Raw genomic sequence first — 14,054 nt, 5'->3', positions numbered from 1 at the left:
TGCTGCTGGGATCACTACTGACAGGGCAGGCAGCAGCATCCATCCCAAGGATGAAAGCAGCCCCAGTACCAGGCTCCAGGCAGGCATTTCCACGTCTTTATTTATCAACCTCCCAACATTCTAGCATCTGATACTCTCCAACTTAGAGATGGGGAGAAAAAAACTCAAGGGCATATCAAGTAACTGGACAAGATGATCCACCTGGAACAAGGCAGAGTCAGAATTCACAGCCCCTGAGGTCTGACTCTGAATCTTGGGACACTTTCCCAAGCCCTGTAGCCTCTCCTGTAAAACACTGCGCTGGGGCATGAAGTAATAATATCCTGCACAGTCGGAAAGACCCTTAGCACTATGGGACTCACGGTTTCCCTGGTACTGGAAATTTCAAGTACAAGTATGTCAAATATGTAAAGTATCGTATCTGAATATAACTGCATAAAATATGAGGCATAACACCCTGAGGCTTTAGTAGAATTATGCCCAAATACTAATAAACTTTGAATTAAGTTAGACCCAGTAGAATGAAGAACTAATAGAGAGTGTTTTCTCCGTGCCAAGAACTGTTCTAGGAGATTTAGAAGAAATAGATCATGTTAAGTCATTGTAGCACATTTCTGAGGTACATATTATTATAGTACCCAATGAACAGATGAGGAAACTTAGGCACCGAGAAGATAGGCAACTTGGATGGAGCCCAGGAGCCCAGGGTCCCTGCTCTGCACACGACACTGCTACCTCCACAATGTCTTATGTGCCAGCTTTCTTCCTCTTTAGGAACAAGAGCCTGTGCCCCAGGAAGCAGGACTTCCCTCTCACCATGGTACTCCTTCCTCTTGATGCTGTCACTTATGGCTGCCGCAGTTACTATTAGGAGCAATCTCCTCTTTAAACTCCTTAGTGCAGGTGCTGTGTACTGTCACTATGTTTCCCCCAGGGTGCCCAGAATAGAGCTTTGCCTACTGGGCCTCAAAGAAGTCTGAAGTGAATGGAAGTTCATTAGTCCCAGATGTTTAGACCAACAGACTAGATGTTATTTGTCTGCAACATCTTACATGGTACAGAGAGGATTCTCATAAACATGATTTAGCCTCTTGCTGAGAAGAACAGGTGGTTCTGTGCCTGCATCAGCAGTCAATATGTTGGATTTTAACTCTCCTCTCACCTCACACCAGACTGCAAATGTGGAAAAGTTGCTAAATACTTTGTGCCTCTGTTTTCCATCCTTAACACCATGAAGTTAAAAAACCCATTTCTATTTTCCTAGACATATGGGAAGGATGACATTAATTTTGATGAAGAGACCGTTCAGTTTCTCAGAGAGAAGACAGGTGATCGGTCCTCACTTTCGTGATGGTGAATCTATAGAACTTACTGTATTTCTTCAGCTGGTTGGCCAGGGAGTAGGCAGTAGCTTGAGTTATAAGGAATTTCTCTTTGAGGTCTCGGAACTGCTGATTGCTCTCTGCCAGCTGGGAGCGCAATTCCTTGTTGATTTCTAGGATGTTCATCTCTGCCCTCTCGCCGGACAAAGGGTCGGCAGATACCACCATGCTGACGTTTGTGGCAGAAGAGGTAGAGGCAGGGACTGGGGAGAAGAAACCCAAACACATGATGGATAAAAACTAGTGAAATCAATTAGGTTTAATCAGGACTGAGAGATGACAATAACTGGAATTGTTAACTTACAATTGAGAGAAACTTGATCAACACCCACAACACTTTAGAGTCCTTAATCGCAAAAACAGGGTCCAGGATGCCTGAGCTCAGAGTTGAAGGCCCTACCTATAGCTCCAACTCTGACAAGAGTGAGGGAGGTAGCAGCCAGCGTGCCAGGTAACGGTCTGCAGTTGCAATAACAGAATTAGAAGGTGGGTGTGTCATGGAATCTTAGGAGCCCTGCATTCCAATTGCCCAGCCTGTGCTGAAACACTAGGGCCCTGGTCTCACCTGATTGTCACTGATGGGGACCATTTCTTCAGCAGTCACTCTCAGTGTTAGTGCACCCTGGTGACAATGCTATAGGCCCACCTCTTTCCCAATACATCTAAGCCTATTCCTCATTGCTCATCCCTTGTGTGTATAAAATCGTCAAGGTAGAGGTAGTTTCCCAAAAGCTTGTATTTTCTTAGTGGTAGTCACAAAATCAGTCCACCTTCTCTAAGTTGAATCAGATCTTAAGGCTTTTCCACATGTGAAGATATCAGACTTTTAGACTGCCGTGATATCCCCTGGGTCTTCTGCATTTTTTTCTGTAGCTACTGAAAAGTGAATGAATAATTCATTTTAAAAAATGTTTTCTCTCCTGGATCATTATTCCTCTTGCTGCATCCCATTGTTATGTTCATTTATTTTCTCTTACTGGGGCAGCATCTTGGCTTTTCATTACACTTAAGACCAGTTTCACATCCCTATGTCCATAGCTCTTCCTCTATGTGTAGGTTGATTTGTTTTTTTAATGTCACTGAACACTCGTTTCATACTTGTCACTTACGAATATCATTCTGGTCCCACAAGAGCTCTTTTCAAGATATCAAGTGATCAAAATCATTTGTATATATCCCCTGAAAATATGTGTGACCGTGTATCTTGGAAAGTCTTGCAAACCTGATGCTATTTTGTTGTTTTTAGTTTTCCCATATATTGAAAAGAATAGGGCCTGAAACGCTTCTCAGAGAATATTGTTGGATATATCTATATCTATATCTATATCTATATCTATATTTATATCTATATCTATATCTATATCTATATCTATCTTTATCTATAGTTGCTCTAACAGTGTTGATGTCTGGTTGCGTTCCACCTGGCAAGATCAAGCTCACGATCAGGTGTGGTTGGTGATCCTCAGTGTTCCTGTGCAGTAGAAGGTGAGTTTGAGATGAGAGGGTTGAGTAGGGGAGTGTGCTCCCCTAAACCACCTCCTCACTTTCTCAGCTTCCATCCTCAACTAGGTTTTGTGAGGCTAGGACTTGGGAGTTTGTCCTGTAGCCCAGGTCTCCTAAGTGTGGCTGTTGGACTTGCCTGAGTTGAGGGCGTGATGAGTGTGACCACGGGCTACCCAACATTCATGTGGAAGCGAAGGGAGGAGGACTGGATCAATCCCATTGTAAAGCGCTCCTCTCAGTAGCCCGCACTGTCCTCTAACTACACTGTGTAATGACAGTGCTTTGAGATGTATTAAAGGCTGTAAATTTATCTACTCTCTGATGTCTCAGAGACCTGACATTCTGTGTCAGAATGAAAATCTATTTTCTTCATTTTAAAAATGATGAAACTGCAGATTCACAAAGTTACGTGGTTTACTTGGGGTCACACAGGGATGAGTTTTGAGCACTGCCAATAAAAGGAATCACAATAATTATTCAGTAATTATTTATAGAATCCATGTAATTCAGTAAATAGTCACAAAATTATTTATTGACCAATTCATACTAAGCATTTTGTTCAAAACTGTACACATGCTTGGTTATCATATTTTCATCATAATCCTTAAGGCAATGTTATTATCCATAAGAAACAGGTAAGAAACCTGAAGAAGAGGGATAGCAAATCATGTATTTGGCCGTATTCCTATTTTTTGGTTTCTGTGATGCTGGAAGAATGACCAGAATGAGTCAGGAATGCTCAGGAAGAGCATTCATCCCTGTGTCATTTTCCAGGACAGAGGTGTGCCCTCCTTCAGCACTGGGACAAAATTCAGAAGTGTCTGCAACCTCGCTTTAACAGTGCGGGAAATAACCTCTATTACCTGGAATTTCACTGGAACTTTGGAATATACAAGAGAAGTATGACACCTGGGTCTTCCCTTGGCTGTATTTATTTCACTCTTCTATTGAATACCAATGATTCTCTTTAAGACTTTCCCTTTTCATAACCACAATATATATTTTATGGAGAAGATTTTACTGTTAGCTCTATTTAGAATGAAGAAATATAAGCTATGGTTTAGGTTTTATGTCCTGGACTTAATATTTTTTCTGATCTCTCTTTTGAGATTAAATTCTCATGTAAATAGAAAAATGCTTCTTACTACTTATAAGAGCAAATTAGTTATTGGTTTGAGTTTCTGAAGTCGAAGCACAAACTTTTGTTCTTAATCTTGGTCCCTATTAGTGCCACTCATTGTCTCTCAGTATGACCTGGCCGTGCTTCTGCACTTACCGTCATCCTGCTGAACCATTTCCATCCACTGTACAATTCCATCAGTGATTCGGGCTCTTCCCAAAGCTCCCTGAGATGGGTCCAGGTCCCAGGATGTCAGACACCTTCCAGACACAAAAGCAACCCCTTCTGTAGAGTGGGTAGCTGGGTTCCCGCCTCACTGAAGTTGGCAGGGATGTCCTAGGGCAGGAAGGAATGTTTTACCTTTTTAGGGGGTCTTGTCTTCATGTCTCAGTGCCTCTGATCTAGTGAACACAACTGTCCTGAATGTGAAAGAATTGCTAAATTTCTGGTTTCTTTTTCGGTGGCTAGAACAGGTTTATAAGACTTCCTTACTTATCCATGTCTGCTGAAGTTTGAGTTCTTGGTAGTATGATTTTTGTTTATTTCCTTGTAAGGTGAGCGGCTTGCAGAAGACTGGCCTTGTTGCTGTACAAAAAGACGTAAACTTAATTTCTACTCAAAGCAAGCTTGAATTTGAAACTAGGACTTCCACTGTTCCAAAGTTCGACTGTCACTGCCTCAGGCGTGTGTCCTGAAGGGCGCGTGTCTCTGCCATACTCAGGATAAAGTTAAGATGGAGCCCAGCAAAGCAGGTCTCCTTCAACTCTAGGTTCCCCCAAGAATTTTCTCCGCTTTAAGAGACTGCATTGAATATATATTTGTTCTGCCTTCGTGTTTTGGCTTTGGAATGATGTGATGCAGTTCAATGGTTCCCACCCCCAAGGTGGTCAGAGTAAGAAACACTTGGGAAGGTCGGTGCAAATACAAGTCCAGTGTCCTCCTTGCAGGAATTCTGATTCAGTGTGCTCAGGTGGGGCCTGGAATTTATTTGTTAACATGACTCAGATGTGCAGTCCGTTTGGGGGACCCTCTGATACCACGGACCTTATAGTTGATGGGATGATTCTATTTTGCTGATGAAGAAACCAAGGCACAGAGAGTCTGCAACTCGCCCAAGTTCCCTTTGCTGTAAGGACTGAAGCCAGATCTCAGGTAGAGTCCCCCTCCCACAAGCCCCATTCTATGTTTTCCAATTCCGTTGTGTGGGTTCTTTCCAAGTAGGTGTTTCTCTTTCCTGTACCTCATTTCTGCCCCCTGCCTCAAAAAAAATGTTGAATTTAATTTGTTTCATCTAATACATTTCCTCTCAACATGCTGTAAGCAACTTATCTGGCCACTTACTATGTGACATGCCTCTTTTTGAGACAGGGTCTCATTCTGTTACTCAGGCTGAAGTGCAATGGTCTGTACTGCTCACTGCTACCTCAGACTCTTGGGCTCAAGCCATCCTCCTGTCCGAACTTCCCAAGTAGCTGGAACTCTAGGCACACATCACCATTCTGGCTAATGTTTTTATTTTTTGTAGAGATGAGGTCTTGCTATGTTGCTCAGGCTGCTCTCGAACTTTTGGCCTCAAATAATCTTCCCACCTAGGTCTCCAAAAGTGCTGGGATTATAGGAGTAAGCCACTGAACCTGGCCCTAAAAAGCTTTTTTTTTTTTTTTTTTTTTAAATAAATATATTTAAATAAAAATATAGGGCATGGAGATGTGGAAAGATACCTCTCTGTATTACTTTTGTTATTATTACTTCTAAAGTATAATTCATATATCACAAAATTCTCCACTTTTATGCATACCATTCAGCATCTTTTACTATATTCCAAAGGTTTTGCAGCCATCACCACTACCTAATTTCAGAATACTTTCGTAATGCTGGAAAGCAAGCCTGTACTTACTGGCAGCCACTCTCTAATTCCCCCGTTTTTGCCATCCTTGACAAACACTAATCTACCTTCTGTCTATATAGATACACTTGTTCTGGGCATTTCCTGTATATGGAATAATGCAACATCGCCTTTTGCATCTGCATCTCTTACTTAGCACAATGTTCTCAAGGGTCATCCTTGCTATAGCATGCATCAGTACTTCAATCCTTTTTGTGGCCAAATGATACTCCATTTTATAGTTATACCACATTTTGTTTACCTGTTCATCAACTGATGGCAGTTTGGAACATTTCCACTTTTTCACTATTATGAATAATGCAGCTATGAACATTTTTATACATGTTTTTGAGTGAGCATCTGATTTTAATTTTCTTGGTTACATACCTAGGAGTGCAATTGCTGCATCATATATGTCTTTATGTTTAAGTTTTTGAGGAACTGACAGACTGTTCCAATCTCAGTGGCTACAGCATTTTACATTCCCACTAGTAATATATGAGAATTCCATTTTCCCCATAACTTTCCAAACATATGTTGTGTTTTTGTTAACGTCACCCTTGTGGGTCTGAAGTGGTATCTCATTTTGATTTAAGTTTACATTTTCCTAATGAGGAAAAGCATTGAACATCTCTGCATGTGCTTGTTGTATGTATGCTTTACAGAAATGTCTATTCAAACTTTTTTCCCATTTTTAAATTGTCTTTTTTACTCACTTATATGAATTCTTTATATACTGTAGATACTAGACACTTGTTAGGCATATGATTTGCAAATAGTTCTCTCATTACATGGATTATCTTTTCACTTCCTTGACAGAGTCCTTGGAAACATGAACGATTTTTTATTTCAATGAAGAACATTTATCTTTCTATTTTGGGGTTGCTTGTGCCTACTAAAGAAATGTCTAATCCAGAATCACAAAGATTTGTACCTGTGTTTTCTTCAAGACATCGCTTTTGGAATGAGACTTTTCCTGGGTTTTAGTGGAGGATGTGCATTATTTATTTATGCCTCTTGTCTGTTACCGATATTTCTCTTGATTGGTGTACGTATGTCCACTGCCCCTCCATGGAGCATCCCGTGGCTTGGAACAGAGCTCTGGGGACTGGCATCCTTCCACTGACTTTGATGCTGATGAGAGCCCTGATCATGTGATTCAACTGGCTTTAACCCAACCCACATGCACGTATTCTTCGGACATCTACAGCTGAAGTCCAGAGCCTCTGTGGGAACACTTGGCAGCCCATGCTGTTCTAAGGCTGGAGCAGACTTTCTTAGTCTATTCCAGGCAGACAGGACTGCAGGGGGTCCAGCCCCTACAAGCCCCTCTGTCTGGAATAGACTGAGTTCATCTCTGGTGTTAGAAAGCAGGCCTGTTTCACGGTTTGGGGAAGGTTGTTTGATGTGAAGTGGGTCCTCTCTTAATTATTTTAACTGTATGTGTGACTTCTTCCTAGAAAGAATGGGAGAATATTTATGTTAGAACATTTTATCTATTCTTTGTCAATTGTTGTTTGTCTGCAATTTTAAAGTAGATAAAGGAGAGCTCAATGTAAATATATTCTTAATACTTAATTACGATTGATGTCCACTGCCATGAGATCATATTTACTTCTATATACTATCTATTACTTAGGTATTGTCCTGCTCCTGATGGGAAAAGAGACTCAGAAAGATTACAAAATAACCCTCGGTCGCAAATCTTGTGAGGAGAAGAATAAGAATTAGAAACCAGTTTCTTTTGGCCTTCAAAGCTAACCTTATACCATTAGATGGAACTGAATGACAGTACTTTTGCTAGAATAAATCTCAGAGTTTGTGGTTCTGCATTATTTTTCCAGGGAAACGGTGTGTCACTTTAATATTATTTCAAATTTTTAAATGTCGAACTCCTTTTTTGTTAAATAAAACTTTTTTGTGTTCGTTCTATTCCATTGTTTTTGTATTTTTTTTTCTCAAGGGATCCCTGTTATTTATCTGCTGAATATTTGTTACCTATCTTCTGTCAATTTTTACTTTTTTGAGTGTTTGTTATCTGTCACTTTGTTTCATGCTACCAGCTATTCACAAAGATATAATTTGCATGGAGGAAACTACAAAAAAACCTAAGGGTACAAATTAATGACTTTTAATATAATTATATCTTATATAATAACACCCAAATCAAGAGAGGGAACATTTTATTCTATGCCAAAAGGTTCTGACGTGCTCCATGCCAGTCAACACTCATCCCCAACATGAAGAAAATATTCTAAATTTTGTCACTATCTTAGTCCTTTTGTCCCTTTGCAATGCGATAAAGGAATACCAGAGGCTGGGTCATTTATAAAGAAAAGAGATGTATTTCGCTCATAGTTCTGTAGGCTGCACAAGAAGAATGGCACCAACAACTGCTCTTCATGAGGGCCTGAAGCTGCTTCCCCCACGGGGCAGAAGATGAAAGGGAACCAGTGTGTGCAAAGATCATATGGTGAGAGAGGAAGCAAAAGAGAGAGGAAAAGCGCAAGGCTCTTTTTAATAACCAGCTCTTGCAGGAACTAATAGAGAGAGAATTCACTCACTACCTTCTCCCAGGGAGGGGGTTAATCTATTCATGGGGATCCACTCCCATGACCCAAACACCTCCCATTAAGCCCCACCTCCAACATTGGGGATCAAATTTAAACGTGAGATTGGGAGGGGACAAATATCGAAACTATAGCAGCCACAACAGATTAATTTTGCTTAATTTTGTGCTTCATAACAATGAAATCATTCAGTATCTTCTCTTGTTTTGACCTCTCTTAATCAGTTGGATATATATGCTACTAATTTGTTTGTGTTTTTCTTTCATTTCATTTTGTTTTGGCCTAGAAATATCCTATTTATTGTATAATTATCACACAGTTTGATATCCACTTTTGTGATGGTAGACAGGTTTACTTGTTGTCTTTTATATATAAGTAACTGAAAATATTCTTGTAAACTTCTTTCTGTGAAGATACATACTCATTTTTCCTGGGTATCTATAGCTAGGGATGGAATTGCTTGGTGAAAGGCTGAAAATGGACACAGAGTTTTGCATAAAGTTTGTATTATTTTACATTTCTATGAAAAATGTAGGCTGTTTCCAGTTGCTCTACATTCCCACACACTTATTATTTTCTCTCTTTTAAGTTTTAGCCTTTCTACCAGGTGTGTAGTGATATCATCTGTTTTGTTTTTCACATGCCTATTGGTCATTTAGATATCTTCTTTTATAAAGCACCTTTTCAGATTTTGCCACTCATTGATATACTGAGTTGTTTGTCATTTTCTTTGCGATCTGTTGGAGTTATTTATATATTTTGAATGAGTCCATTTTTTCACATATGAATGTGTGAAGTGTTGAAGTTGAGAGCCTCTCTGAGAATGCTTGGCAGCCCGTGCTGTTTTAAGGCTAGAGTGGACTTCCTCAGTCCATACCAGACAGAGGGGACCATGCGGATTGGACCCAATATAGACATATATATATATATGTATTATATAATTATAACATGAATATATGTTGCAAATAATTATTCTTGGTCTCCAGATAGCTTTTGCCTTGTTAAACACTAACCTATAATCAGAAGAAGCTTTTTAAAGGTGAAGTACAATGTAATTGGTTTCTTATTGTGGTCAGTGTTACAGTACCTGGTCTAAGAAATATTTTCCTTTTTCAAGTTCATGAAAATATTTTGTATTTTTTCCTTTACAAGGTTTCTAATCTAACTTTCACATCTTAAGTTAATTTCAATGTATGGTAGAAAGTGATTGTTACCATTAAGTTTTAAAAACAACAAATATTATCTCACTCAGAAACTTTCTATGGAAAAATCTCTCATTTCCCCAATGAAGGGCATTGATGTCTTTGTTTTTCAAAAATTTAAATAACTGTAGATAATTGGCATATTGTTTGAATCTGTACTCTTTTACTTTGATATATTTATGTATACTTACACCTGTACCATAGCTTTTAAATTATTGTGGCTCTAAAATGAGTTTTGAATTCTAGCAGAGTAAGTCCTCTGACTTTTTCAAGACCAAATTGCCTATCCTAGATTATTTCATTTCAAATACATTTTTAAATTGGCATCTACATTTCTCTAAAAACTCCTACTAGAATTCTTAATCAGAATTATGTTGATGTGATATCCTCACAAAATTGAGTCATCCAATCCATGAACATGATATATGTTTCTATATATAGTCTTCTTTAATTTCTCTCACCAATAGCTTTCAGGCACTTTGTATGTGCTTCATTATATGTATTCTTAAGCATGTAATGATTTTGGATATTAATCTTTATTATGTTTTATTGAATTTCATTTTCTAGCTGCTAATTGCTAGTATGGAGAAATTAAGATGGTCACATCAATGTTATAAAGGTATAGATTAAGTACAATAGACTGCAACACTTTAAACGTAATTAAATGCATGTTTACCAATATATACACAAATGGAACAACTGCTATAATCAAGTATGAGAATTTCCATAAGCTCAAAGTTTCTTGTAACCCTTTACAGTTCATCACTCTTTCAAACCTCATCCCCAAGGAGCCAGTGTCACTTTAGGTCAGTTTGCCTGTTTAACCATTTTCTGCAAATGAAATTATACTTGTGTTCTTTTGTGTCTGCCTTCTTTCATGCATCACATTAATTTTAAAATCCATCCATATGAGTATTTTCATCAACAGTTAATACCTCATAATTGCTGAGTAGTATTCCTTTGTGTGGTTACACCATGTTTGATTATACATCCACTTGTTACTGGACATTTGTGTCATTCCAGGTTTGGGCTATTACGAATAAAGTATAAGCATCCACATACAAATCATTGTGCAGACATAGTATGTAAATTCCTAGGAATGGAACGATTGTCCATCTGATTTGTATTTGTTTAAACTTAGAAGAAACTGTTAGCGAAATTTTCAAAGGAGTTGTACCATTTTTCATTCACACAAGTATAAGACTTCCAAGTGCTTTATATCCTCATCAACATATGGTATTTTCAGTCTTTTGAATTTTAGCATTCTCATGGATATGTAATAGTATCTCATCGTTGTATTGATTGATGTCCCTGATGACTAAAGAGGTGAGCATCTTTTCTTGTTCTAATTGACCATTCATGTACCTTCTCTTCTGAAGTAGCTATTCAAGTATTTTGCCAATTTGTTTCATTGTGTTGTTTATCATATCAGACTGCATTATATATATACTATTTAAAAAATCCTTTTTGGAGATAAATATAGTATCTCCTATATTGTGGCTTCTTTTTAAGTTCTCTTAATGTTCCCTATTTTGGAGATAAAGATAGATAATCATCAAAAAGGTGCTTATATATACACATATAACTATATTCATGTCTAAGAATCATTAGTCAAGCATATAGGTAAGGATCTATGTCTGACTTCTCTCTTCTCTTCCATTGATATATGTTCTGTTTTTTTCAACAATACACATGATTTTGATTTCCATAGCTGTACAGTAAATCTGGAAATAGGTAGTGAGTTCATTCACCATTGTTCTTTTATAATGTTGGTTTTTTATTATTCTTGACCATTGACATTTCCATATAAATGGTAGCATCAGATTGTAAATTTCTACCAAAATGCCTGTTGGAGTTTTTACCAGAATTGCATTGGATCTGGAGATCAATTTGGGAAGAATTCACTTTTTAACTACAACAACTCTTCTTAAATGTGACAACATTTATCTCCCCACTAATTTAGTTCTTTTATAATTTCTTAAAGCAATGTTTTGTAGTTTTCAGCATACTGGCCTTACATCAATTTTGTTGAATTTATTACTAAGCACATCATGTATTTAGATGTTAGTTTAAATGAAATTGTATAAGTTTCACTTTCCAAATGCTCATTGGTAATATACAAAAATACAGCAGACTATTTATATTGAACTTATATTCTGCAAAATTGGAAACTCACTTATAAATTTTATAGATTTTTATAGATTTCTAGGAATGTGTACATACATAATCATTATCTGTTAATAAAGACAAATTCTATTCTTCCTTTTCAATCTTTTCAATGCTTCATTTCCTTTTTCTTACTTCATTGCATTGGTTAAGATAGCTAATCTAATGCTGGATTGAAAAAGTAAAAGTAGATATTCTACATTTTTGTGTGATTTAATAGAAAAGCATTTGATCTTATACCATTCAATATAATGTTACCTGTGGGTTTCCCACATCTGCCCTTAGTGGGGTTGGAAGTGTTACCTTCTGTTCTTCTCAAGCTGAGAGTTTTGTGGGGTTTATTTTTTATAATCATGAAATAAAGTTTTCAGTTTTACCAAATGCTTTTTTTCTGTGTATATCAAGGTAATCATACAGTCTTTTGCTTTTGTCCTGATAATGTGGAGAATTACATTGGGTTTTCTGCAAATATAAAAAAGATTTATTAAATCAAGCTATGACAGTTTTCCAATATTTTAAATTGTTTTAACAACTATATTGAGATATAACTTACATGCAAAAGTGAACATAATTAAACTATATACATTTAAAAGTTTGAACATATGTCTCTGTCTGTAATCAAGATAGTGAGTATAGGCTAGGCACAGTGGCTTGTGCCTGTAATCTCAGAACTTTGACAGGTCAAGGCAGGCAGATTGCTTGAGCTCAGGAGTTCAAGACCAACATAGGAAACATGGTGAAACTCCATCTCTAAAAACCCAAAAAATTAGCCAGGCGTGGCAGCAAGTGCCTGTAGTCTCAGCTACTTGGGAGGCTGAGTTACGAGGATGGTTTGAGCCCAGGAGACAGAGGTTGCAGTTAGCCGAGATTGTGCCTCTGCACTCCAGTCTGGGTGACAGGACCAGACCCTGTCTCAAAAAAAAAAAAAAAAAAAAAAAAAAGGTAGTGGATATAGCTACCACTTCAAAAGTGTTCTTGTGTGTCCTAGTAATTCCTCCCTCATGTTTCTCCCCCAACCTCAGACAAACACTGCTTGGCTTTCTGTCATAATAGATTAATTTACATTTTCTCAGGTTTTCTATAAATAGAATCATACACTATGTATACATTTTTGGTTTATACATTATATATTTTGGTATTTTTGTATATCTTTTTCACTCAGAATAATTATTTTGATTTGTAGCCATGTTTTCATGTGTATTAATAGATCACTCTGCTATACTGCTGAGTAATGTAATATTCCATGTGATAGATATATCACGATTTATTTTATTCATTCATCTGTTAATGGGTTTGGATGGCTTCTGAAAATTTGGATGGCATTTGAAAATTTGATTGTTAGCTCTTTATTAATAAACTTTGAGGGTTCCCTTAGTGTTGTACACAGAGGTCCTTTATCAGATATGTGATTTCCAAGTATTTTCTCCCTAAGTGTGGCTTGTCCTTTCATTCTCTTACCAATGTCTTTGAAGAGCAATTTTTAAAAAGCGTTGTTGAAGAGTAAATTATTGCTTTGTTCTTTTACCAGTTTTTAGGCTGAATGCTTCCAGCTTTTGCCCATTCAACATGATGTTGACTGTGGGTTGATCACAGATAGCTTTTATTATTTTGAGATATGTTCCTTTAGTGCCTAGTTTTTTGGGAGTTTTCACATGAAGTGATGTTGAATTTTATCAAAAGTCTTTTCTGCATCTGTTGAGAGAATCATGTTGTTTTTGGTTTTAGCTCTCTTTTTATAATGAATCACATAACATATAATTCACCTTTTGCATCTGGTAACTCTCAATGTCTGCCCACTTTGTGGGAGGGGCCCTTTGGTGCATCAAACAAGGAGGATTCAATGTTGGAGACACGGAGACCCCACTGAAAGCCCTGGACCCCGAGAGTGAGCAGTGTCCCTGGTGTAGACCAAGAACTCTCAGCACTGAGGCTCCTGACACTCATGAGGATGTAAGGGTCAATCTCTTGGTGAGCGACTAGGTCCCTGGAACTCTCACCTGGGTCTCAATGGGCATATGGGTAGCTTTTCTTTGGACAGGCCCTAGCCAGGTGACCCAGGTGCTGGCTGCATCCTAGGTAATCCACTGAGGACCATAGGATTGCACCAATACTAATGCTGGTCTCTTTGGTCATTTTAAGTGTTGCTTTTACTTCCCAATAGGCTGACTTCAGTGGCAGAACCCTCATAGGAAGCAAAGACCGCAGGAAAAGGCCATGACAGAGTAG

The 14,054-nt window shown here is 37.9% G+C and overlaps 1 protein-coding gene across 1 annotated transcript in view; it reads right to left on the bottom strand.

The window, feature by feature from the left end:
- Window positions 1-13,700, bottom strand: part of LOC112628439 (neuroblastoma breakpoint family member 4-like) — a 29,195-nt gene extending 15,495 nt beyond the window's left edge. Inside the window, exons 1-2 of the mRNA XM_025391163.1 lie at window positions 13,592-13,700; window positions 1,373-1,585 (exon numbers count right to left, since the gene is read on the bottom strand). Coding sequence (XP_025246948.1) covers window positions 1,373-1,550 — 178 coding nt within the window. The 5' untranslated portion in view covers window positions 1,551-1,585; window positions 13,592-13,700. The remainder of the gene's footprint in view (window positions 1-1,372; window positions 1,586-13,591) is intronic.
- Between the last annotated feature and the right edge of the window lie 354 nt (window positions 13,701-14,054).

The sequence above is a fragment of the Theropithecus gelada genome, chromosome 1 (genome assembly GCF_003255815.1).
Source record: "Theropithecus gelada isolate Dixy chromosome 1, Tgel_1.0, whole genome shotgun sequence".
In the NCBI taxonomy this organism is placed as follows: domain Eukaryota; kingdom Metazoa; phylum Chordata; class Mammalia; order Primates; family Cercopithecidae; genus Theropithecus; species Theropithecus gelada.
Note: the sequence above shows the minus strand (reverse complement) of the source record. Positions and strands in the feature narration are given on the sequence as shown.